The sequence below is a fragment of the Moschus berezovskii genome, chromosome 27 (genome assembly GCF_049115385.1).
Source record: "Moschus berezovskii isolate FMDL1 chromosome 27, NW_MosBer_1.0, whole genome shotgun sequence".
In the NCBI taxonomy this organism is placed as follows: domain Eukaryota; kingdom Metazoa; phylum Chordata; class Mammalia; order Artiodactyla; family Moschidae; genus Moschus; species Moschus berezovskii.
In genome coordinates this window covers 4620050-4645093 of record NC_142486.1, presented here as the reverse complement: position 1 = coordinate 4645093, position 25044 = coordinate 4620050, and the positions used below count along the sequence as shown (strand labels likewise).

The following is a 25044-nucleotide window of genomic DNA, read 5'->3' as shown; positions in this document are numbered from 1 at the left end:
TGCAGCACGCCGGGCTTCCCTTCCTTTACCGTCTCCCAGAGTTTGCTCAGGTTCATGTCCCTTGAGTCGATGATGCCATCCAACCATCTCATCCTGGGTCACAACCTTCTCCTCCTGCCCTCGATCTTTTCCAGCATCAGGGTCTTTTCCAATGAGTCAACTCTTCGCATCAGGTGGCCAAAATATTGGAACTTCAGCTTCAGCATCAGTCCTTCCAATGAATATTCAGGGTTGATTTCCTTCAGGACTGACTGGTTTGATCTCCTCGCATTCCAGAGGACTCGCAAGAGTCTTCTCCAGCACCACAGTTCAGAAACATCAGTTCTTTGGTGCTCAGCCTTCTTTATGGTCCAACTCTCACATCCATACATGACTACTAGCTACTGTAACAAATTACTACAAATGTAGTGGCCTAAAACTGTACACAGTTATTCTCCTCTAGTTCTGGGCAGATGTCTGAAAAGTCTTGGCTGAAACCAAAATGTCAGCAGAGCTACTGCCTTCTGGCCCTAGTTCCTCTAAAGGGAGAACCCGCATACATGCCTTTTCCAACTTCTAGTGGCCGCCTGCGTTTCTCGGCTTGTAGCCTCTTCGTCCCTCTTTAAAGTACATCATTCCAATCTCTGACATCACATTTCCTCCTCCTCCAGCTTCTCCTGTGTCCCTCCTGTAAGGAATTTTGTGATGCTAACTGGTCCATCCAGAATATCCCAAACAACCCCCTCCTTTCCAAATCCTTAGCTTGATCACGTTCGCAGAGTCCCATTTGTCATATAAAGTAGCACTGACAGCTTCCTCCGAGGATTAGGGCTTGGACATCCTAGGGAATCTTTATTTTAGCCTACTGTAGCGAGCAACAGGGCTTCCCCAGTGGCTTGCGCTAAGTCGCTTCAGTTGTGTCTGACTCTTTGTGAGTCCACGGAATGTAGCCTGCCAGGCTCCTCTGTCCATGAGATTCTCCAGGCCAGAATACTGGAATGGGTTGCCATTTCTTTCTCCAGGGGGTCTTCCTGACCCAGGGATGGAACCTGCTTCTCCTGCATTGGCAGGTAGGTTCTTTACCACTAGCACCACCTGGGAAGCCCCTGTGGCTCAGTGGTAAAGAATCCACCTGCAGTGCAGGAGATGCAGGAGACACAGGTTCGACCCCTGGGTGGGGAAGATCCCCTGGAAGAGGGCATGGCAACCTATTCCAGTATTCTTGCCTGGAGAATCCCATGGACAGAGGAGCCTGGCAGGCTACAGTCCATAGGCGTGCACAGAGTTGAACGTGACTGGAGTGACTTAGCATAGCACAGCTAGCTAGTGGTAAGCACTATTAGAATTAAAATAGAATGCTATGTTAGAGACGGCTTGAAATACTACTTCAGGTCAAGGAAGGTCCCTGTAGGCTGAGCTTCACCTTTCCAGGAAATACTGTAGTGGGGAGAACATTCTAGACAGAGGAATGTTCTAGCAAGTGAAAAACCTACAGCAGGGGAGTTCCCCAGCAATCCAATGGTGAGGACTCTCTCCTTTCATTGCAAACGACAGGGTTCAATCGACAGGGTTGGGGAACTAAGAAAAAAAAAACACTAAGGAAAAAAACTCCACAGCAGAAATAGATTTGGAATGAGGGAGGAGTCCGTGCTGTTTGCATTGGAAAGGTAAGGGAATTCTCAACTCACATTTGCTTTTTCAGAATAAGAACACTTAAAGCCCCATCCCCTCTCTTGCTCTTTATCACATATGTGTGTGTGTGTGTGTTTGTTCTTTCTTGCATTTTTTATTTTTAATTGAGGATAAGTGCTTTACAATGTTGCGTTGGTTTCTGTCACCCCTCAACATGCGTCAGCCACAGGTATACATATGCCCTTCCCTCCCGAACCTCCCTCCCACTCCCCACCCCATCCCACCCCTCCAGGCTGTCACAGAATGTTGGGTTGAGCTCCTTGCATCATACAGCAAATTCTCCTGGTCTTTAAACGGGAATTTACCCCAAACTGCTGTTATTGGCAAGGACCTCTTTGGTCACAAAACACAGTACAATCGTGGTGCACGTCCCAGAGCGTCCATTAGGGCAGACAGCCCGTGGCCAGGCTGTAAGTTCAGTCACAGTAAGTTCAGAAGAAGAAGGCAGACACCCCAACACAAGAGCCTGTTTGGAGTGTAGCTTTCAGAATCGTATTGATACTGTCACCAGCAATTGCATCTTGCAACTTTCATTAACATAAAATTTTTGGTTATTTAAACTCAAATAGGATCTACGAGTGGAGAAGGCAATGGCACTCCACTCCAGTACTCTTGCCTGGAAAATCCCAGAGACAGAGGAGCCTGGTAGGCTGTAGTCCATGGGGTCGCACAGTGTCGGACATGACTGAAGCGACTTAGCAGCAGCAGCAGCAGGAGCTAAGAGAGGAAACCTTGGTTGTCTGCCCCTGGGGAGGTGTGGAGCTGATTTCCAGCGAGGCCAGGCCAGCTCTTCAGGCCTGGGCTCTGGGCAACTGGAGAGCGGCTACCGTGCTTTCTCAGCGGTCACAGCCGGCTTCTCACCTTCTCCTGTGTCATCCGTTTCCACTGATTCACTTCACTTCACGCTGAGCATCATCAAACCTCAGAGCAGCTAAAACTGTGCGTTTTCAAGTTTGCATGAAACCGACACACACGCCTGAAGAGCCTAACACATGTGTATTTCTGAGGGCGTTCTCGTCTTTTTAGACTTACAGCACATTTGACTGTACTACAGCTTTCATTCCAGTCCTCCTTAAATTCTGCTTCCTGTGCTTGTTTGAAGGGCTTGAGTCAAGGCCAGTACATTTTGTACTTCACTATGGCCCTCAGCAGGGCACCTGGCACAGAGCAGATAATCAATACTCATTTGTTCTCGGGGACTCAGCGGCACCAGTCCTAATATTGATAAAGACCAAGAGCTGACCATTCTCTAAGACTTCTAAAGGAGCAACCAGGAAATTATTTCCATAAGGGAGATTTCATTAATATAGATATCTGTTAGAAGGTCTGCCTACAATTGTGAACCTGGCCCTTCGATCAGATTCCAGTCTGGGCCATTCCAAACTGGGCCATCTGAGATGTGCTGGTTTTAAGGCGGTTTGTTAATTGCTATCTCTTCCTGGCTGAGCTATGGAGTGTTAAAGGTTAAGCCTCTGCTCTCTTTCTGGCTCTTCGGTTGACTGCCTTGCAGCAGAGGGTGAAATGATCCCATTCATCAGAAAGCCTGGAGGGAGGTTCTAACACAAAAGGTGACCGACCTGCAAAGTTAAGGAAGCAGATTTTCAAGTTTAAATGAAAGCTGACAGACATCCTTGAAGAGCCTGGTATGCAAAGCTGATAATGGTAAAGTCATCAGTTCACTCAATATGGCAAATAAGACCCACCAGGCAAATCTTGGGGCTTCCCTGGTGCCTCAGAGGTTAAAGCGTCTGCCCGCAATGTGGGAGACCCGGGTTCAATCCCTGGGTCAGGAAGATCCCCTGGAGAAGAAAATGGCTACCCACTCCAGTATTCTTGCTTGGAGAATCCCATGGACAGAGGAGCCTGGTAGGCTACAGTCCACGGGGTTGCAAAGAGTCGGACACGACTGAGCGACTTCACTTTCACTTTTCACTTTCAGGCAAATCTTATGAGTCAGATGCTAGAAATCTGTTAAGGAGAGGTAGTTGCTTCCACTGCCCGAAACCTAAGGGCTCCAACACCCAAGGATCCATGACCTTTTGGTTCTCAATCACAGTACGCTTTATAGCTTGCAAAACGCAATAACCTTGTCCCAGAATCCAAGAGGTTGATTCTGTCCTAAGTCTAGCTGCATCTCATGCTTTCATATTCCCATCTAGGCCAACACAGCGCTTTCTTTGTGTATGTTTCCCAGTGAATTTTACAACGGGAGTGGTTTAGAAGCTTCATAATAGCCCATAAAAGATGAAATTGCACCGAGATAGAAGTTTTTTAGATACAGAATAAGATCTGCTCTGGCTGGGTGAGTATCTCAGATACCAAGCAGTGTTTCAGGCTGGGAGAAGCCTGTTCTGGATCCTCAGGCTGGGTTTGGGGTGGAGATAGAACAGGGAGCTTCAGGAGCCACCCTAAGGAAGAGCATTACCTCCACTATACCTGCGTTCACTATGGGCTTCTAAATCTTGTAACGATCTTGTGACTAGCATGGTTATATTGCATTGAATTAAAAGTCCTTCTTAAAGCAAAGTTTGAAAACACGTACTGCCATTTCTGTAACCAGACCGTGGCATTTATTGATTTTTTTCACATTATCAGGAACTGCCAAAAAGGGTTGCAAGCGGCTGCCCCTTTCCTCCACCTATGAGAGCCTTTGTCCTGAGGTCCCTCAGATCTCTGAGGTCGGGGATACGGGAGGGCAGGAAGGGGTCAAGCAGGGAAATGAGTACAGCTGGGGGAGACAGCACCCGCGGAGAACGTGGGCGTCAGGGCCCCTGTCGCCAGCACTGCGAGGGGCACCAGAGAACTCTAGGACCACAGAGGTGTGACCGCCGGCGGTGCGGGCTGAAAGCAGAACAGCGTCGCGAGCCCGCCATGAACCCCTCAAGCGGTCGGGGTCCCAGCGTTCCAGCGCCTCAGGTAGAGACGCCCCGCCTACTTGGCCCGGCGCGCCTCCACCCCGCCCACACGGGCCTCACTGCCCCGCCCACGCCGGCCTCCGCCCCGCCCACATGGAGCTCACTGCCCCGCCCACGCCGGCCTCCGCCACGCCCACCACGGCTCGGCCCGCCCCCTCCCCGCCGCCCGGGCCGCCTCAGGTGGGGCCGCCCCGCCTCGCGGCCGCCCCGCCCACCCCGCCCGCCTCAGGTGGGGACGCGGGGCCCGCCCTCCGCTCCGGCCGAGTCTGGCCGAGTCTCCTCAGCTCCTCGCCGGCGGCCGAGGCGGTAGCGCTTCAAGTTTTGACGTTTTGGCCGCCGGGTCGCGCGACTTGCACTTCCCGGCCGACGGCTGTGGAGGCAGCCGACGCTTGAGGGCCCCTCAGCCACGCCCCGGCGCTCCACCGCCGCCCAGGGTCGGGCGGCCACGAGGCCCGGCCGCGTCCTCCCGCGTTCGCCCGCCCGGCGGCTGCAGCCATGTCGCGGGGGCCGGAGGAGGTGAACCGGCTCACCGAGAGCACCTACCGGGTAGGCGGGCCCGGGGCCCTGGGGGCGCCGGGGCTCGAGGGCGGGAGACGCGGGGACTGGGGAGTGGGGCCCGGGGTTCACGGGGTGAGGGGAGAGGTCCGGAGCCCTGGGGGAGCCGGGGTTCGGGGTTCGAGGCCCGGGAAGCGGGGCCGCCCCGCCGGCGGCCGGCAGTCCTCGCCCGGGGGGACGGTCGGGATCCTTCACCTTGGAGGTGAGGAGGGGACTTGGCGCGGGAACGTCCTCCCCTCGCCCTCCTTCCTTTCCCCGCTCCCCTCCTCTCCCTCCCGGCGCAGGAGACGCCCGGCAAATTACACGTTTCACACCCAAACGTCTTCGGGGCGGGAGGGTCCTGTGTCGCCCCTGGGGCGCGTCCTCCCCCGGTCTTCCCCTCGGGGTCGGTCGCCTCGCCGGCGCGGCTGCGGCGCCTGGGTTCTCGGAGAGCCGAGCTCGAGTTTCCTCCGAGAATGTGGGGGGGAAACTCCCAGGTAATTGGCCAGCGCCAGGTGAGCGGGGCTCGGCCCTGGGGCCTGCGGGGGGCGCCCCCGGCCCCGGGACTTCACTGGGAAGGTTTCAGACTCGCTCCCTCCGAGACCCTGCCTCACGCAGCTTTACGTTCAATTTGGCTTTCGGATATCGATTATTTGGGGGAGGTTAATTGGAGCAGGAAATGGCAACCCACTCCAGTGTTCTTGCCTGGAGAATCCCAGGGACGGGGGAGCCTGGTGGGCTTCCGTCTATGGGGTCGCACAGAGTCGGGCACGACTGAAGCGACTTAGCAGCAGCAGCAGCAATGGGAGTCTAAGAACGTCCGAGGTTTAAATAAAGTTGACCCAACCTTAAGCAATGAGTTGATGGTCATTCTCTTAACTTGCACTTATTACGAGAGAATGTTTCCAGAAACATAGATTTAGGATTAGTGGCCAGTTTAGTAAGTTTAAGTAAGTATAAATGAATTCCATCTTGAAATAAGATATGTGTTTAATCATCTGCTATTAATAGAACACAAAACAACTTTTGTTTTAATTCGGCTTAGTCTCATGGAACCCAAGTTCTCCAAATGCATTTGTAGCCACTTTTAAGACCCACAGTTGGGTCATTTGTATAGATTACTTTGTTTTTTAACCCTAAAATTTAGTTTCTAGATTTGCAATTGAATTTGCATGTGAATTCCTGAAATCAGAGAAGTTTATTGACTTTTGTTGGGTAAGAATAAAAGCATGAAAATAGGTTCATAATCCTTTGTTCAAGAGACTGGTTCCTTTTGAATACACAAATCCTGTCACATGTGGACTATACTGCATTCACACTAAACACAGTAGATACAACACAGTAGATACAGTTGTCATAACATTCTCAGTAAGCTCAGTAAGTAACTGTGACCAAAATCTGGTCCTTATTCATGTTTCCTTAGAAGAGGGCAGGCTTTAGAAATCCCAGAAATTTGAATGTTAAGCTTTTACCTTTCTGTTGAGATTGTTTAGATGCTCCTGAAGATGGTGGTGCTAGGAATGTGTGGGCTGTTGACTGTGTTAATATCACATTGTTACTCTTCAACTTGGGAGTTGTGGCTACTCTGATGACTGTCAATTAAGGACAGTAAAACTGTATGTTATTGAGGAATGGAGATCATTGCAAATTTGAGTGGAATTGCACCCCACCCCACCCCCCGCCCCACCTCGCCCCCGTGCCTCCAAGACACAGGCTGGTATATCTTTCCAATCTGAGATGAGATATGACTCAGGCGTCTAATCCTGAAATCACTCTTCTCTGCTTTTTCTCCCTGTTCTTCTTCACTGTCACTTTTAGTGGTGACTCAGCAGAGGGGCTATGCTCAAGTGAATTACAATCCCACAGATATCAATTTTGCATTACCCAAAGAACTGAGGCAGGAGGAAAAAGGTGTGATTTCATAGTTTGGTTTATGTGTGTTTATTGACACTGTTGTTTAGTCGCTAAGTTTTGTTCAACTCTTTGTGACCCCATGGACTATAGCCCACCAGGCTCCTCTGTCCATAGGATTCCCCAGGCAAGAATATTGAAATGGGTTGCCATTTCCTTCTCCATAAAACATTGTAAATCATTTTTGTATTTTGAAAGGCTGTGATACCCTGACAATCAGAGACCTGTACCTTATTGCTTTCCATTCCCAGGTGTCTTAAAACATACTAAAAGCTCACAGATGTTTATTGACTGACTTTAATCACCATTTCCTCGTTAATGTTTTAAGGTCAGGTTTAGGTTGGGATGGTGGGATAATAATTTACAGCCCAGACAGCAAGTTTATATATAATCTATAAAGTGAATGCCACTAGCTCATGCTTTGACTATGATAGAAATGCACAGTGAAATTTCACAGATCTGATTGAAAGCCCAGCATCTTTTCACCACCTCCTCTTCAGGTTCTTCTCCCCCAACCCCCTCAAAACCAAACCTGAAAACAATTTAAGTTTAATATGGTAAGAGTCTCCCAGCAGTGTGGATGAACCTGGAAAAGAGATCTCCTTGATGTTACATGGCAAGTTAGAATGTTTTACTAATAGAAATGCAGCCTAACCAGGTGCATTTACAAAAGCCGCCTGCAAATGAGATTTTATGACTCGTATGGGTTTTTATATTTTTTAATACTCAAATTTCTCTAACTTTGAAATAAAGGAATACTTTAGAGAAAAAGGGGGATTATGAAGTAGTGTGATCCTCTGTATGTAGTATCAAATATCTTTAAATATTTATGTAAACATTTGCTGAGTTTTTTTCAATGTGTACTTAGACAAATGGTTACCAGAGAGCCATACTAAATCCCAGGAGGATGTGTGTTTTATGACTTCACAAGCAAATAGCATGATAGTAAGCCCCAAAATGTCAGGTAGTGTCACTGTTGCTAATTAGCATTAAGATCCCTCCCCTCACTTCAGCCTATACGACACCCATAATTTCCCTCAGCAGCTTGCTTGTGATTTTGCATGGGTTTTCTGATGAGTGCATGGTTTAGTGGTACAAGGAAGAAGTAAAGTTTAAAAAAAAAAAACAAACCCTTAATTAAAAGTAACCACACACACACAGAAGTAACCACAACCTTGCTGGAAGTTAGACCTGTTGGTCTGAGGAAGTTAAGGAGGGCTGGATGTGATGTCATCCCTGCATTAATCTTGCTGAAGCAGCAGTGATGGGGGAAGGGACACAGAGGTCTTTGTTTAAATGTCACCTCCTCCGAGTCCCACTCAGACAGCTTTAAAATTGAAGACAACCCCATCCGTCTCCCAAACCCGCCCCACGCGCACACCTATAGCGCTCACTACCTTAGCATGTATTGTTGTTCAGTCGCTAGCCTTGTCTGACTCTTTTGTGATCCCATGGACTGTAGCCCATCAGGCTCCTCTGTCCACAGGATTTCCCAGGCAAGAATACTAGAGTGAGTAGCCATTTCATTCTCCAGGTCATCTTCCTGACCCAGGGACCAAGCCCGAGTCTCCTGCATTGGCACACAGATTCTTTACCCCTGAGCCACCAGGGAAACCCTTAGCATATAATATATATTTATTTATCATGTATGTTTATCTCTACTCCAACTCAAATGTGAGCTCCCAAAGGAAAGAAGCTTTGTTTGGCTCTGAGCACCTAGCACATAGTTCCTGGCACCTAACAGGTGTACATACTTGATGAATAAATGAACCTTTAATTAATTTAGTAAGCTCCTGTCCTGTGCCAGGCTCCCCTCTCCCTCCCTTGACACTTCATAGAGCGTTTGTTTCATTCTAATTACACATCAGCCCTCAAGGTGGGCCTGTTTATTTACTGTTGAGAAAGTGAGGCCCCAAGTCTGAGATATCAGTGCCCACAGGCCAGTTCCCCTGCCAGCCTCCATCCCCATTCCTTGGTATAGGAAGTTAGTTTGTAGTAGCCAACAAACGCGCAAACCAATTACATTTTCATACTTTGGTGCCTAAGGTGTCACCCAACATTTGTTATTGCTACCTCAGCAGCAGCAGCATGTTGTGAGCAAACCTTCAAGTAAGAAAATGAGGGACTTTGGTTCTTTCATTGGGTAAAGCAAGCAGTCTACACCTGTGTGCTCAGTTTTGCTTGTGTAATAGTGGTTTATTTTCTCAGCTTGGGTTTAAGTGGGGGTGTTTCAGTGAAAGTCCTGCCTGGTTGGCTTCCAGTGTGAGCTATGGCATATAGGTCTAGGCTTTGAAGCTGTTGGCTCAGACAGTAAAGAATTGGCCTTCAATTCAGGAGACCCAGGTTCGATCCCTGGGTCGGGAAGATCCCCTGGAGAAGGAAATGGCTACCCACTCCAGTATTCGTGCCTGGAGAATCCCATGGGCCAGAGAGCCCATGGGGTCTCGAAGTCAGACATGACTCAGCAACTAACACTTTCACTTTTTTTTTTTTTTTGGAAGCTTTTGGTCACTTTTTATGTTTATTGCCGTTGCTGTGTTAGCTACTTGATATCTTCATCTGTTCCCATAACACTGCTTTCTTCAGGTATGTTGAAGATAAAATAGCATCTGCAGAAGCTCAGACAATTTGGGTTCCATGATGACTAAAAAAGGGAGGGAATTGTAAGAATCAGGTGCCAGGTAGCAGCAGAAAGAGTTGCCAGGTATCAAATATTAAACTGCACAGCCCAGTGTTATAACATCTTGTCTGTAAACACAAAACCAAACAATTAGTGTCTTTTCCTGTCATAACATCTTTTCTTGATTGGAAAGAGGTTTTAGAACTATGATAACATTACTATGCGGACAGAGCAGCATCCTTTATTAACAAGGCTGGGAGCACTCAGACTTGTGACACCATTCACAAGTTCCAGGTTGCCTCTGACTTTACATATGTGACATTATTCCAGGCTTGGGCGTTAGTTCTTACCTTGCACTTCTATCACAATGAACTGCAGGCAGACCTGCAGGGGAAACTAATGTGTGCGCAGTTGCAACCGTTTGGATTGTGTTTCCCCCTCAGAATTCCACACAGCTGTTTATTCTGCAGTTCAAATGTAAAACTCGTTATAAAAGCAACACAAATATTCACTGAACTTACCCGTTAACATTTGCAAATACATTTTTATTTCTAAAACTTTTCTTTTTTATTTTTACTGAAGTACAGTGAAAGGTTTGCAGTGTTAATTTGTACCGTATAGCAGTGATTCAGTTATATATATATGTGCATTCTTTTTTTAAGATCCTTTTCCATTACGGTTCACAGGATATTGAATATAGTCCCCTGTGCTATACAGTAGGACCTTGTTGTTTACCCAGTCTATTCCTAAAGCTTTTTATTGAACTTTAATCTACATGCTGAAAGGTTTGCTTAGGCCTTCATAGCTCACTAAATTGTCACAAACTGAACCCACATGTGTAGCCAGCATCCAGATCAAGAAGTAGACCGTGACCAGCCCCCGAACCTCCCTCTCACACCCGCTTCCAGGCACCGTGCCCACTCCAGGATAGCTACTCTCCTGACTTACAACGGCACAGGCTAGTTTGGCTTATCTTGTCTGCCTTCTTTGACCCAATATGTTTTTCGGATGCATCCATCCGTATCACAGCAGTCGTTGCCATTAGCTTTTCTTTTGCTGTGTGGTATTACAATTGTGACTGTATCATGGTACGAATCTGGTGGGCATAGACCCTCATTTCTCTTGGGTGTCTACACAGAGGAGTGAAGTTCCCGGATTATCAGGTATTTAAATATTTATTCAGCTTTGGCAGAAACTGCTAAGCTGTCTGCCAAAGTGGTTGCATCCGTTTACATTCCCACCAGAAGTGTGTGAGAGTTCCGGTTGGTTGCTCTACAACCTCACCAACAGTTGATATTTTCCTTCTTTTTCATTTTGGCGGCTCTGATGGGTGTATGCAAAAGTTAAAAAAAAAATAAATTCAAGGCAAAACAGTTTGCCCCAGGCTTGCTGGTTGGAGGTCTGTAACCACAGAAGGAACGCCATCTCCCTGGGGGATTTGAAGACAGATTCAGAGAAAGAATAGAGACCTAGGGATCAGATGCCTGAGAGAGGCATCAGTGGTGGTGTTCAGCAGAAACAAAGATAAATTTCAGCTTATTGGACTCTCAGCCTCTCATAGCTGAACACATCAGAAGGTTTTCTTGTGGGCTCAGGCCCGTGGCACCGGCAGAATGGACAAGTGTTGCAGTCTTCATACTGCCAGGAAGCTCTGTAGTCACCGTCGAGATCAGAAGTGGCATGACAAACAGTACGAGAAAGCCCATCTGGGCACAGCCCTGAAGGCCAGCCCTTTTGGCGGCACTCTCATGCCAAGGAAATTGTGCTCGAAAAAGTAGGAGTTGAAGCCAAACAGCCAAATTCTTCCATCAAGAAGTGTGTCAGGGTTCAACTAATCAAGAATGGCCAAAAAAAAAAATCACTGCTTTTGTACCCAACGATAGTTGCTTGAATTTTATTGAAGAAAATGATGAAGTTCTGGTTGCTGGATTTACTTGCAAAGGTCGTGTTGGTGACATTTCTGGAATCCTCTTTAAGGTCCTCTTTAAGGTTGTCAAAGTAGCCAATGTCTCACTTTTGGCTTTATACAAAGGCAAGAAGGAAAGACCAAGATCATAAATGTTGATGATGAAAGCACGGTAGTAATAAATTCTCATATACCAAATAAAAAGGTTTTCTTGTGTAAGAGGTTTGGGGGGCATAGCTGAACCATAATTAAATGAACTAGACTGCTGGGGGGGTGTAGAATCAGAGTTATTTAAACTTTCTAGTTAATTGAGTATGAAGGAGAGTTATGACCAACCTAGACAGCACATTAAAAAGCAGAGACATTACTTTGCCAACCAAGGTCCGTCTAGTCAAGGCTATGGTTTTTCTAGTAGTCATGTATGGATGTGAGAGTTGGACTGTAAAGAAAGCTGAGCGCCGAAGAATTGATGCTTTTGAACTGTGGTGTTGGAGAAGACTCTTGAGAGTCCCTTGGACTGCAAGGAGATCCATCCAGTCCATCCTAAAGGAGATCAGTCCTGGGTGTTCATTGGAAGGACTGATGCTGAAGCTGAAACTCCAGTACTTTGGCCACCTGATACGAAGAGCTGACTCATTGGAAAAGACCCTGGTGCTGGGAAAGATTGAGGGCAGGAGGAAAAGGGGACGACAGAGGATGAGATGGTTGGATGGCATCACCTACTCAATGGACATGAGTTTGGGTAAACTCTGAGAGTCAGTGATGAACTGGGAGGCCTGGCGTGCTGCGGTTCATGGGGTTCCTAAGAGTTGGACATGACTGAGCAACTGAACTGAACTTTTCCTTTCTGTGTGACTTTTCTTAAAAACATACTTTACTGTTACAGGCACAAGAGACTAGTTTTTAAAAGTATTTCAGTGAGTTACAGTTAAATCAAGAGGCTTCAAGACTAGTACTTTTTTTCTAAAGGAAATGTTTTTAATTTGGGTCTTCTCCACACTTAGATTGTTCATGCTGGAGAACAAGCCCCCCAGATTATACACCTCTGCATTTCCCACAGTTATCCATGTTTTATTTTTTTGTGTGTGTTGGTTTTAATCTTAGAGGCTCTTGAAAACTGATATTTTTATATAGATATATAGAAAAATAATATAGAAAATATAGAAGAAAAACTATATTTTACTGAGACCAGAGAATTTCCAAAGTTTCTGTGAATATATACACTGAAAGTAAAAGTTACCCAGAATCCCACACTACTAACTCTTATTGTCGCTCTTTCAGATATTTTTCAGCACATCTTTCCATGTCAGTATTGTGTGCTTCATCATTTTGATGACTCTCCATTCTTCATCAGAATTTATTCATCCACCCACCTCTTCTTGGACGTTAGGTCGTTACCAATACCTTGCTATTAAAGTACTGCTGTGAACACCATTGTAGGTGAACCTTGCACAAATCTGGGATCTTTTCCTTAAGCTAAATCCCCTGCAGGAGTTGTGGGTGGGAGGTAGTCAACATATTTGCTATACATTGCAAAATGCCCTCCAGAAAACATACCCCAGGCCATGCTGTAATCTGATTGTGTGAGAATGTACCTTTCCTGAACCTCAACCAATTAAGTAGATGTTTTAAAATGGCTTCCTTTATGTATATATATATACATATGATATATATATATCCCATAGAGAGTTTTAAAAAAAATAGTAAAACATGTATAAAACCTACAACAGGGTAGTTTGTGGACATTGGCCAGGAAAACACCCGAGATTTCATGTCTGGCAGTCATGGGTGTAATTTCCCCTATAAACTTTGTACTTGATGTGTCTGCAGTAAGTACAGCTCTGCAGCCCTTGAGGCCTGTATACTTTTGTTCTTACTTTTCCTCAGCCTTGATTTTATCACTTTCTTTACGTTTTCCAGACATTGAGTCTGTCTTTCTGGTTTATCATTATTTTAAGGACTGTGTTCTGGTTGTAACTCAAATCTTTGTGGATAAAGGTGAGACTTGTGGAAATGAGATGAAATGTTGCTGGTTTCTCTCTCATTAAAAAATCAATGAAAAATATCAGGAGACTGTGTTCCCAATCCAGGGAGCAAAGTTTTTTTTTAAAAAAAAAAGCACTCCTCAGAGATGTAAGGGATTGCTCATGGTCTTCCAGAGCTATGTGCTGAGAAAGAACAGCTGTAAATGAGGGTGCCCTTGGGTTTGTTGCTTAAAATGGTTTTATTTGTGTGGTACTTTGGAGGTTAAAACTCCCTAAACAGCAGCAATTCCTTCACTAAAATACGAAAGGATAGCTGTGGTTAATTCTAGGGTAGAGGAAGGGGGGCTTTTATGTCTGTCTTACACTCTGCCTTCTGGAGTGTTTATATTTTATGTGAGTGGATTATGTTTATAATATTTAAACTAAAAAAAACCCCTAGAAGTTGATAAATCTATTCCATATTAATGGATAAAAAAATTTTAAAAACTAACCTAAAATGTGTCACTTCCTCTGTTTTGCAAACTGACTTTCTAAGGGTAAGCCTAATTAAAAATCTTAGCATTTTCTCTTAATTTTTCCTTATGGGGGCACATGTTTAACTTTTAGTAACCTGAAACTATGAATGCGGCAAAAGAAAAATTCAACAACACTGAGCACCAAATTCTAGTTCTTACAGCTATCTTTTCAAACTCTTATACCTGATGTTGCAAGCAAGCAGCTGATCCCCTTCAAGGTACAGCTGTATCCATGAACAGTATAGACTCAGGGAGAAAACATGTGCCAGTAAGAAAAGGCACAAACGTGGGATTAACAACCTGCCCACATTAGAAGGGATAGAAGTTCAGATGGTAGCATATTGCCTGTAATAAACTGAGAGTTGGACTGTGAAGAAGGCTGATCACCGAAGAATTGATGCTTTTGAATTGTGGTGCTGGAGAAGACTCTTGAGAGTCCCTTGGACTGCAAGGAGATCCAACCAGTCCATTCTAAAGGAGATCAATCCTGGGTGTTCATTGGAAGGACTGATGCTAAAGCTGAAACTCCAATACTTTGGCCACCTCATGCGACGAGTTGCCTCACTGGAAAAGACTCTGATGCTGGGAAGGATTGAGGGCAGGAGGAGAAGGGGACGACAGAGAATGAGATGGCTGGATGGCATCACCAACTCGATGGACATGAGTTTGAGTGAACTCCGGGAGTTGGTGATGGGCAGGGAGGCCTGGTGTACTGTGATTCACGGGGTTGTGGAGAGTCGGACACGACTGAGCAACTGAACTGAACTGAAACATGTAAAGACTGGGGCTGGCGGTCAGGACAGATCTCAGCTAATGAGTCCAGCTACAGGCCACCCCTGGGTGCTTCCTTTCCACCTTCTGGACAGTGGCCCCTCCTGAGTTACAGGGAGGGAAGCTCCAGTCTCTGGGGAGAGAGGGGAGGAGGACCAGAGCCCACCCTGGTCACCTGTTGGATTCAGGTGCCTGAGGCCTAAGCTAACCAAGAAAATCAGGAAAATCACAATGATAATTGTTTATGTTTAAGTGCTGCAATTAAAAAAACAAAACTTAAATGGTTTTGATGGACCAAATGGTTTATTTTTTCCATGGCTTTATCTTACACTTGGAGTGCCAGACACAACTATGTCTGATGGTACAATCTATTTCTAAGTGCATGTAGGCACTTTAAACATACAAAACACTTGTTCTCACATGACACTCAGTCCCACTGTTGTGCCCCTAAGACTGACGACTTCTTCAGCGAGCCTTCCCATCCTTTGTGTTACCCCAGATTCCTGTCTGTACTTGATGCTATATTCCTCCGTTTGACCTTGCCTTCAGTTTTCACCCCCTCATATGATTGTTGTGTAGACCGTATGGATACAAAAGTTGTTAGGACAGTGTGCTAACTGCGAGCGGTAGTAGTTTTTGTTTGCTAGACCATAGCCACTCTCCATGCGTTGATTTTCATCTGTCTTGTTTACTGCTTATCCTCAGCATCTAGCAGAGTGACCAACACATAAGTGGATGAAAGAATAGTGTTAATATTGGCACAGATTTTTCTCTTGATCAATGAGCTGTACACTCCTTGAGGATTTTATGAAATCTCTCATCGTGCTGATGGTACAGTAAGAACTTAAAAATATTCGTTGGGTAAACACAGAAGCTGTGTGCTTATCACACAGTTGTAATGAAACCCTCCCCTGCTCCGTGGTGGGTGGAACTGCAGTTGCACAGACAATCACAGCTACCATGTTCCAAGCAACTCTTAGGGATGTGCCAGCTTCCCACCTACATTCATTCCTTCAGCAACTCTCTTCTTGTGCACCAGGCTGTGCCAAGCACAGAGGTCACCCATGGGAACCACCCTGGAGAAGAAACAGAGCCTGTGCTGTTCTTGAGTTTATAGTTTATGACAGGACAACAGTGCCTTTCCCTTGCACCTCAGCCTGCCCGGGTTCATCAATTCCGCTTCCGTGCTCCTGCACTTGCAGTACTGGAGGTGGCCTGCTTTTACCAGTTCTGTTCTTCGGACTTGTTTACTTTGTCCTAGTGTTGGGAGAAAGAAGGAAAAGAGGGATGTATGAGAAAGTTAAGTTCAAGAGGAGTTTCTTAGGTAGTTGTCAGCAGTCTTTGGAAAGTTGGCTGTATGAGAGAAGTGGGTGAGAAACAAAACATAGCAAAAGTTTTAGGAGTTCTGATTCCCCTTACCAGCATCAGAACTATATTTAAAACAAACAAGCTATTTTTACAGTATTTTGAGTTTTTGAACTGTATTTCTGATTGCAAAGGCTTGGATTTTAATGCAAAGCAGAATGACCCATCTCATGGGCTCTGATTGAGGGACATTCATTAGAATTGTTCCAGATATTATGTAAGAGTGGTGTTTGGAAAGAACTAGTAAACTAGAAAAAGGAATATCGCTGGATATTTGAAATCAGTAATTTGCCGCTGACCATTGAACAGCACGGGTTTGAATTTCCTCAGGTTCACTTGGATTTCTCTCAGTAGTAAAATCAGTATTGCTGTATTGATGGAATCTGTGGATATGGAGGGCCGACTGTACTCACATTTTCAACCGTGGCGAGAACGGGTGCCCCGAACCCTCTCATTGTTCAAGAGTCAACTGGACTTTGATCTGGTAAAGTTCCTGTAGCTTGTTACGTATCAATTCTTGGGGACTTTCTAAACAAACACAACTCAGCACACAAGACATTCTTCCTGTTGTTTCATTGCTTTTAACTCCATGACACACCTTTTTAAATTAGTAACTGGGCAGGCAGGAACACTTAACCAAATGGTCTAGCGCACCCTCCCGCCTTCACAGTATGTGTCTGTTGACAGCTGTTTTAAACCTAGCAACTAATCAGTCACTGTTTCCTTAATAGATGCCATCTATCTGTAGTAAAGTCATGTATTTCTAAATGACATTCAAGTTATATTAAAGATGTTTGCATTTCTTATTTTTACCATGTCAATCTAGATTGCCTGGGTATTTTTTTCATACCTGTCTCCCTTAGACTCTGGATTTTCAAGGTCTAAAGGAGCTCTTCCCTCAATCATCTTTGGGTCCTGTACGTCAAGCATAGGGCCAGGCTCACTGTATGTGAGTCGTAAGGATTGAACAAAGCTATCGTTGTTTCAAAGGCCCAAACATGAGGACTTTACAAAGGGGTATGTGTGTGTGTGTGTTAAGTCCACTTCAGTTCTGTCCAGCTCTTTGTGACCCCATGGACTGGAGCTCACCGCTTCCCTATCCGTGGGGTTCTCCAGGCAAGAATACTAGAGTGTGTTGCCATTTCCTCCTCCAGGGGATCTTTCCGACCCAGGGATCAAACCCATGTCTCATATCTCCTGCATTGGCAGGCAGGTTCATTACCACTAGCACCACTTGGGAAGCCCCTGAAAGTGTGTCAGTCGTTCAGCTATGTCCGACTCTTTGCCACCCCATGGACTGTAGCCTGTCAGGCCCCTCTGTCAGTTGGATTTCCCAGGCAAAGTGAAGTGATCCATAAGTCCACATTATCTAGTACTTGCCATGATAGATCTATCTCCCCACACACACATACACACGAATACCAGAAAAGAAGGTGGTCTCCAGATTCTGACTGAAAATTATGCAGTAGTTGTCCTGCCACTGTGGCTATAGGAAGGATTATTTCCCTTCTTTCAAATAAGAACATGGACCTCTAGGAACCAAGCAAAAATGGGTATTAGTATTATCATAGCTGGAATTTCAAGAAGTGATTCTTTTTTAACTTTAGACGCTCAGGTATTATTTCCTCTGAAGTTCAAGGTCCAAAAGTTGCTGAAATTCTGGGGCAGCGTCCCTGGATCCCCTTGCTGATGGAAGCCAGTATGGGCCAAGCATTGCTTCCACGTCTGATAACACTGGCAGTTGGCAAATCTCGGTACTGCCCTGAAATTCATGCAGCTGTGTGGAGTCACAGTACTGGCTGGACCTTGGACCCAGTATAATCATCTACGCTTAAAACCACAAGGAAAAGTGGTTTCAGATGATTCCACTTACAGATAGATGTGAAACTTTTGTCTGGTGTTTAAAGTAAAATGAAACTTTCTAGTATTGAATAAGGTTCAGGCTGTTGGGTTTTTTTCCAGATTATGTTACCAGAGGATCATGAACACTGATTGCCTATAACATGATTCTCCCTCCACAATTTTCTTAAAAGAACAACCATTGAAACCTAGTACAGTAGTTTACCGGGCGGGATAGTCCTGGGACATCATTTTCTTGACAGGTTTGATAATTTCGTCCAAAAGATTTGAAATTACAGAACACACTTCTTTCTCACCCCAGTGTGTTGGGACCTTTTTATTCTGCTTAATTGTGCTTGGTTTCAGAGCAGTTTTGGTGGCCTAAATGAGTAGGGAAGGTGGAGTTTTGTTACAGAACTCTTGTGTCTTTAAACAATGAAATAAAAGATCCCAGAGATGTGACTGCTTCTAGTTAACAGATCTTAAGAGGTAGCAGTACATACCTTTCTGGTTCAGGTCACTTTGCTTCTCATCACTTCTTAAGGAACTTAGGACCTACCAGATTCTCAGAACTCTCTCAGAATGTTCTAGGAGAGGCTAAGCCCAGAGAGCTGGCCCTGTGCTTTACTAACCACTAGCCCAGTGGCTTCTTGAGCAGAGGTCATGTGGTGGGGGCGGAGCCTGGGACCCTTGGCACCTCATGGCATCATTTCTAGCATGCCTTTTGCCCTCTGAATGAAGGACCGGCTTGGCAGAAATAATTATCTATAAGCCACAGCCTGGTTATGGATGAAGAAAAGAAAGGAAAAAGAAGGCAAAACAATGTTTAAGTCAAAGTTTCTGAAGCAGGGTTGCGGGGGTCCTTTCCTAGGAAACTGTCCTTCAAGAGGGACACAATAAGGATTTTTTTGCCTGGAGAAGCTTTGCCAAACTCCTTCCTCAATTGTAGCTGGAGAGACAACCACTAATCCAGCAGGAGATTCGTCTCCAAATGGCTGGCTGGGTTTTCTTTTTCTACTAATGGATCGGATTGATTGAGCGGTGAAAGTTGCTGCTAAAGCTCCATGGGCTTAAGTGCTCTTCAGACCAGGAGCATCGTCCATCTGGTCCTGGACCAGTGTCCATAGTGGATGGCCTGCGTCTCAGCACATCTGACTTTCCGGTGGGCAGCACGCTAGTCAGAAATCACAGCTCTGTAGCCTTGATGAAGGCTACAGTCTTCCCAGGTGTAAGGACAAAAGTCTTCGCAGGTGGCCTAGTGGTAAAGAATCCGCCTGCTGGTGTAGGAGACAAAGGAGATGTGAGTTCAATTCCTAGGTCAGGAAAGATCCTCTGGAGGAGGAAATGGCAACCCACTCCAGTATTTTTGCTTGAAAAATTCCATGGACAGAGAAGCCGAGCAGGCTACAGTCCATGGGCTCACAAAGGATCGGACACAACCGTGCAGTTAAGCAAGCACATACGCCCTTTGCAGCCTGGGATGTTGAGAAGAGCTGTCAAGGATTTTTGTTGTTGCTGTTTGTTTTGTTTTTTTTTTTAAACATCTTTATTGAGGTGTAACTTATAAACTATAAAATTCACTCACTTCAAATGTACAATTCAGTAATATTTTTAGGAAATTTACTGAATTGTGCAGCCATTACCACAGCCAATTTTACAACATTTCCGTCATCCCACAAAGGTCCTTTGTGCCCATTTGCTGTCATTTCTCATTCTCAACCCCAGCCCTGGGCAATCACTAATGTATTTTCTTTGTCTTTTCTAGATATTCCATAGAAATGGGATTATACAATAATAGGTAGTCTTTTGTGACCAGCTTCTTTCACTTTTGCATAATGGAGTTTGTCCATGTGGTACTTTCCTCATATTTTATGGCATTTTTATTCCATTTATGGGTGTATCATGTTTCTTCACCTGTTCACCAGTTAATGGACATTTGAATTGTTGCCAGCAAGGTATTTTTTTAAGAACTATATTATCACTTAAATATTTAAAAAGTAATTTAAATGTCAACTTGGAGAAACGTAGAGTTGGGAAGCAAAATTCACAAGGAAAAAATGACATTTATAGACTTTGTAAGCCTGTTATGGGGCTTCCCTGGTGGCTCAATGATAAAGAATCCAGCTACCAATCAATGCAAGAGACATGGGTTCAATCCCTGGATTAGGAAGATCCCCTGGAGGAGGAAATGGCAACCCACTCCAGTATTCTTGCCTGGGAAATCCCATGGACAGAAGCCTGGTGGACTCCAGTCAGATGCGCCTTAGTGACTAAACAGCAGCAAAGCCTGTTATGACTTAGTAGGTAAAGGGCAGAGTCTTGCAGCTTCCATGAGCCTCAGGTTGAGCTAATGAAGCCACGAGCAGTGCATTACCTCACTCTGGGAATCCTGGCCGTGGCTAATCAGCCCGCCTAGTCATTGAGCCTGTGTGCTCATCAGATGAGCTGAAGGCACTTCATGCAGCTGATTCATCCAGGAGCACACACAGCTCTTAGATAATTCTAAAAGAATTCAAGAACTGCCACTGTGAGTACAGCTTGGGCATTAGACAGTTCACGCCTGCCCTTGGTGCTGGCAGTGCAGTGATACTTGACCTTAATTCATTTCCTTAGTTTTTACTAGGGAGACAGAGTACACAGGTAGTATCCTCTAAGGTAGAGAAAAGCCTTTTGAGGAAGAGAAGCAAGAAACGGACTTGGAAAGAGGAGGAGGAGGAAGGTTGAGGAAGCGTCTCTGAGACCGAGGTGGCCGGGTGTCCAGTAGAAAAGCCTGCAGGCAGGAGAGCAGGATCCTTGCATTGGCCCGTTGCGAGCACAGCCCAGAGGCCAGTGTCTGGAGCACAGCAATGGGGGTCAGGAGGGGTGGCGGCAGCCCCTGATTGCCGGCCATAGCCGTGCTCTCGGTGCCCGGTCCTACCCTGTGGCAAAAAGGACAGAAGTCACTGTTGACTTTCCTCCATGGTGGACTCGGGCTCGCTGTGTGTTCTCTATGCTCAGTAATGAGACTCTTCGCGACCCCATGGACTGTAGCCCTCCAGGCTCCTCTGTCCATGGGGATTTTCCAGGCAAGAATACTAGAGTGGGTTGTCATTCCCTTCTCCAGGGGATCTTCCCAACCCAGGGATCAAACCACGTCTCCCGCATTGCAGGAGGATTCTTTACCAGCTGAGCCACAGGTTTTATTTCTCTTCCCCTGCTACTCCTTTTTAAATGCTGACAAGGGAAACAGTTTATGGTACTTAAACAGTACTTTTCACCTATCAGGCAAAAAAACTTGTGATAACACCAAGTATTGGTGATCATGGCAAAATAGTACAGTGGTTGTAGGAGCACAGATTGCTGCAGCCACTTTGGAGAAAGTGTTTGACAATATGGAACAAAAATGAAAAATCTATCATGTTCTCTGCCCTAGCCATTCTGTTTCTAGGTAAATTCTTCCCTGTGTGCACAAAGAGACATGGACAGCTTCTTGCCAAACAGTTGGTATTAGCAGTAACTTGTAAGCCCTCTAAATGTCACTTAGACGAGGAAGTCAAAAAATTGGCTTATGTGGTTGTGGCGGTCTGGAAAATCTGAAATTATAGGGTAAGCCAGCAGGCTGGAAGTCCATGAGCAGAATGTCGTCTTCCTCAGGGAAACCTCAGTTTTATTCTTAAAGCCTTTCAATGGTTTGAGTGAAGCCCACGCAGATTATGGAGGATAATCTTCTAAAGGCTACTGGTGGTTAACCACATCTTCAGAAGTCCTACACAGCAACACCTAAATTAGTATTCAGTCGACTAACTAGGTACGGTAGCAGACACACAAAATTAGCCATCACAAAGGGATACAGAAAGAAGTTAAATAGGAATAAACTCAGTTAACACCTCAAGGTCAACAGGTCTCTGAAGTTTTATTGAATTTTAAAAAAACTAAGATGTGACAGTAAAATTTATGATACTATTTATTTAATTAAATGCTCAAGCAAAATTACCAATCCTGACTAAATATATGTGTTTATAAAATGAGTTAGAAAGTTTCCAGTCAATTAGCGGTTCCCTGTGGGGAGGAAAAATAGATATGAGATTTGGATGGGGTGGTTAAAACACCTTGTGGTTTTGCCATGTAGTTCTGTAACGTTTTAATTCCTTTTCAACAAAGGAAATCAACATGACAGTGTTAACCATTATTAATTCCTGGAAGGACTACAGGTAGTTGGAGAATCTTCTTTTTCTCCCGTACTTCTTCCCTTTTTTTAAGGGAAAGAAAAGGAGAAAGTCAGAAATATTTGTTTGCCTGGGTAGAACTTGTCCATATTGTGTAACTATTAGGAGATTAGTTATACTCACCTAACATCAAGAGGAGTTTCCCTGGTGGCTCAGCGGTAAAAGAATCTGCCTACCAATGCAGGAGGTGTGGGTTCGAACCCTGGTTGGGAAGATCCCCTCGAGAAGGAAATGGCAACTCACCCAGTATTCTTGCCTGGGAAATCCCGTGGACAGGGGAGCCTGGTGGGCTACAGTTCATGAGGTTGCAAAGAGTTGGACATGACATAGCGACTAAACAACAGCAACAAATCAGGGGTAAGATTACTAGAAACCTTCCCCAAAGAAAATATTATAGAAACGTGCATAATTTCTTACCCTAAAATAGTGGTCTCTGTCATAAAAGCATTTCTATCTCACTTTATTGCATAATACTCCTCAAAGAACTTATCTGGAGGCCTGAGGGGTGAGTGCAAAGGTTAGTGCCCGGGCCTGACTCTACCTGTGGGACCTTTGGGGAGGTTTTTATATTTCACATCTCAAAGTTTCATGTCTCATCTGTAAAATGGAGGCGGTAACTGTTTCATTGTTAGGGTTTGAAGAGAGAACCCAAGTGAGGTGCCAGGCCTAGAGCCTGAAACAGACTCTGGAGCATCAACATGCATCTCAGAAAAAAGGCATCGAGTTTCCAACTGGATAGAGCAGATAATAATTATACCTCCAGTTTTCTTAGTACCACCTGCTTCTGTAGGTTTTTGTACTCTTGGTCTCTCTCACCCTGACATGACACTTTGAGGCAGGAGAGCCCAGATCATTTGTTTTCACCTTACTGAGAGGAAGCGGTGGTGCCTGGTGACTTCTATGTAAATAGGAGTGCTCATCCCTCTGAAGAGCTGACTACTACTTCCGAGCTCCTGTCTTGCAATGTTAATTACTATAGTTTATTCAGTGCACTCAGGTCAGGAAGCAACAGTCAGAACTGTACATGGAACAACAGACTGGTTCCAAATAGGAAAAGGAGTATGTCAAGGCTGTATATTGTCACCTTGCTTATTTAACTTATATGCAGAGTACATCATGAGGAACGCTGGGCTGGAAGACGCACAAGCTGGAATCAAGATTGCCGGGAGAAATATCAATAACTTCAGATATGCAGATGACACTACCCTTATGGCAGAAAGTGAAGAGGAACTCAAAAGCCTCTTGATGAAAGTGAAAGAGGAGAGTGAAAAGGTTGGCTTGAAGCTCAACATTCAGAAAACAAAGATCATGGCATCTGGTCCCATCACTTCATGGGAAATAGATGGAAAAACAGTGGAAACAGTGTCAGACTTTATTTTTTTGGGCTCCAAAATCACTGCAGATGCTGATTGCAGCCATGAAATTAAAAGACGCTTACTCCTTGAAAGGAAAGTTATGACCAACCTTGATAGTATATCAAAAAGCAGAGACATTACTTTGCCAACCAAGGTCCGTCTAGTCAAGGCTATGGTTTTTCCCGTGGTCATGTATGGATGTGAGAGTTGGACTGTGAAGAAAGTTGATCACCGAAGAATTGATGCTTTTGAACTGTGGTGTTGGAGAAGACTCTTGAGAGTCCCTTGGACTGCAAGGAGATCCAACCAGTCCATTATAAAGGAGATCAATCCTGGGTGTTCATTGGAAGGACTGATGCTAAAGCTGAAACTCCAATACTTTGGCCACCTCATGTGACGAGTTGACTCACTGGAAAAGAGTCTAATGCTGGGAAAGGTTGGGGGCGGGAGGAGAAGGGGATGACAGAGAATGAGATGGATGGATGGCATCACCGACTCTGTGGACATGAGTTTGAGTGAACTCCAGGAGTTGGTGATGGACAGGGAGGCCTGGCGTGCTGTGATTCATGGGGTCGCAAAGAGTCGGACACAACTGAGCGACTGAACTAAACTGATTCAGTGCACTAGGAGTCAGGTGCCCTGAAGAGCACACAGTAAGTGTTCCATAAATGTTAGTTATTATTTCATGGAATCCTCATACCCCTCATGAGATGAAAATGAGTTTTTGCCATCTTACAGAGGAGGAGACTGGGGCTCAGCAAGGATAGATGTGATTTGCCCGAGGATTTGAGGCCATAGTGTTTTTTATGCCATGGTCCCCCACCCCTCATGTTCATTGTTACTGGGATGGCATGTTACAAATTATTTGTTGTTGTTCAGTTGCTAAGTCGTGTCTGACTCTTTGCAACCCCGTGGACTGCAGTACACCAGGCTTCCCTGTCCATCACTGTCTCCTGGAGTTTGCTCAAATTCATGTCCATCGAGTCTGTAATGCTACCTAACCATCTCATCTTCTGTCATCCCCTTCTCCTGCCTTCAATCATCCCCAGGATCAGCATCTTTTCTAATGAGTCAGCTCTTCAAATAGGTGGCCAAAGTATTGGAGCTTCAGCATCAGTCCTTTCAATGAACACCCAGGACTGATCTCCTTTAGGATGGACTGGTTGAATCTCCTTGCAGTCCAAAGGACTCTCAAGGGTCTTCTCCAGCACCGCAGTTCAAAAGCATCAATTCTTCAGTGCTCAGCCTTCTTTATGGTCCATCTCTCACATCCATACATGACTACTGGAAACTATAGTTAGCCCTTATGAACAAGTATTCTTGTCACATGAAATTAAAGGGTGCCTTGTTTAAGATTTGTGACATTGCTAGATAAACATGAGGTTGTTTAAAATAAAATATCAAAAATGTCAAAGATACATATAGTACCTAAATCAAGTTATAAAAAACCCC

The 25044-nt window shown here is 45.2% G+C and overlaps 1 protein-coding gene and 1 pseudogene across 1 annotated transcript in view; both read left to right on the top strand.

The window, feature by feature from the left end:
- The first annotated feature begins 4803 nt into the window (after window positions 1-4803).
- BAIAP2L1 (BAR/IMD domain containing adaptor protein 2 like 1) overlaps window positions 4804-25044 on the top strand; it is a 75694-nt gene continuing 55453 nt past the window's right edge. The window contains exon 1 of the mRNA XM_055410302.2: window positions 4804-5132. Coding sequence (XP_055266277.2) covers window positions 5082-5132 — 51 coding nt within the window. The 5' untranslated portion in view covers window positions 4804-5081. The remainder of the gene's footprint in view (window positions 5133-25044) is intronic.
- LOC148773612 (small ribosomal subunit protein uS12 pseudogene) lies at window positions 5240-11761 on the top strand (annotated as a pseudogene).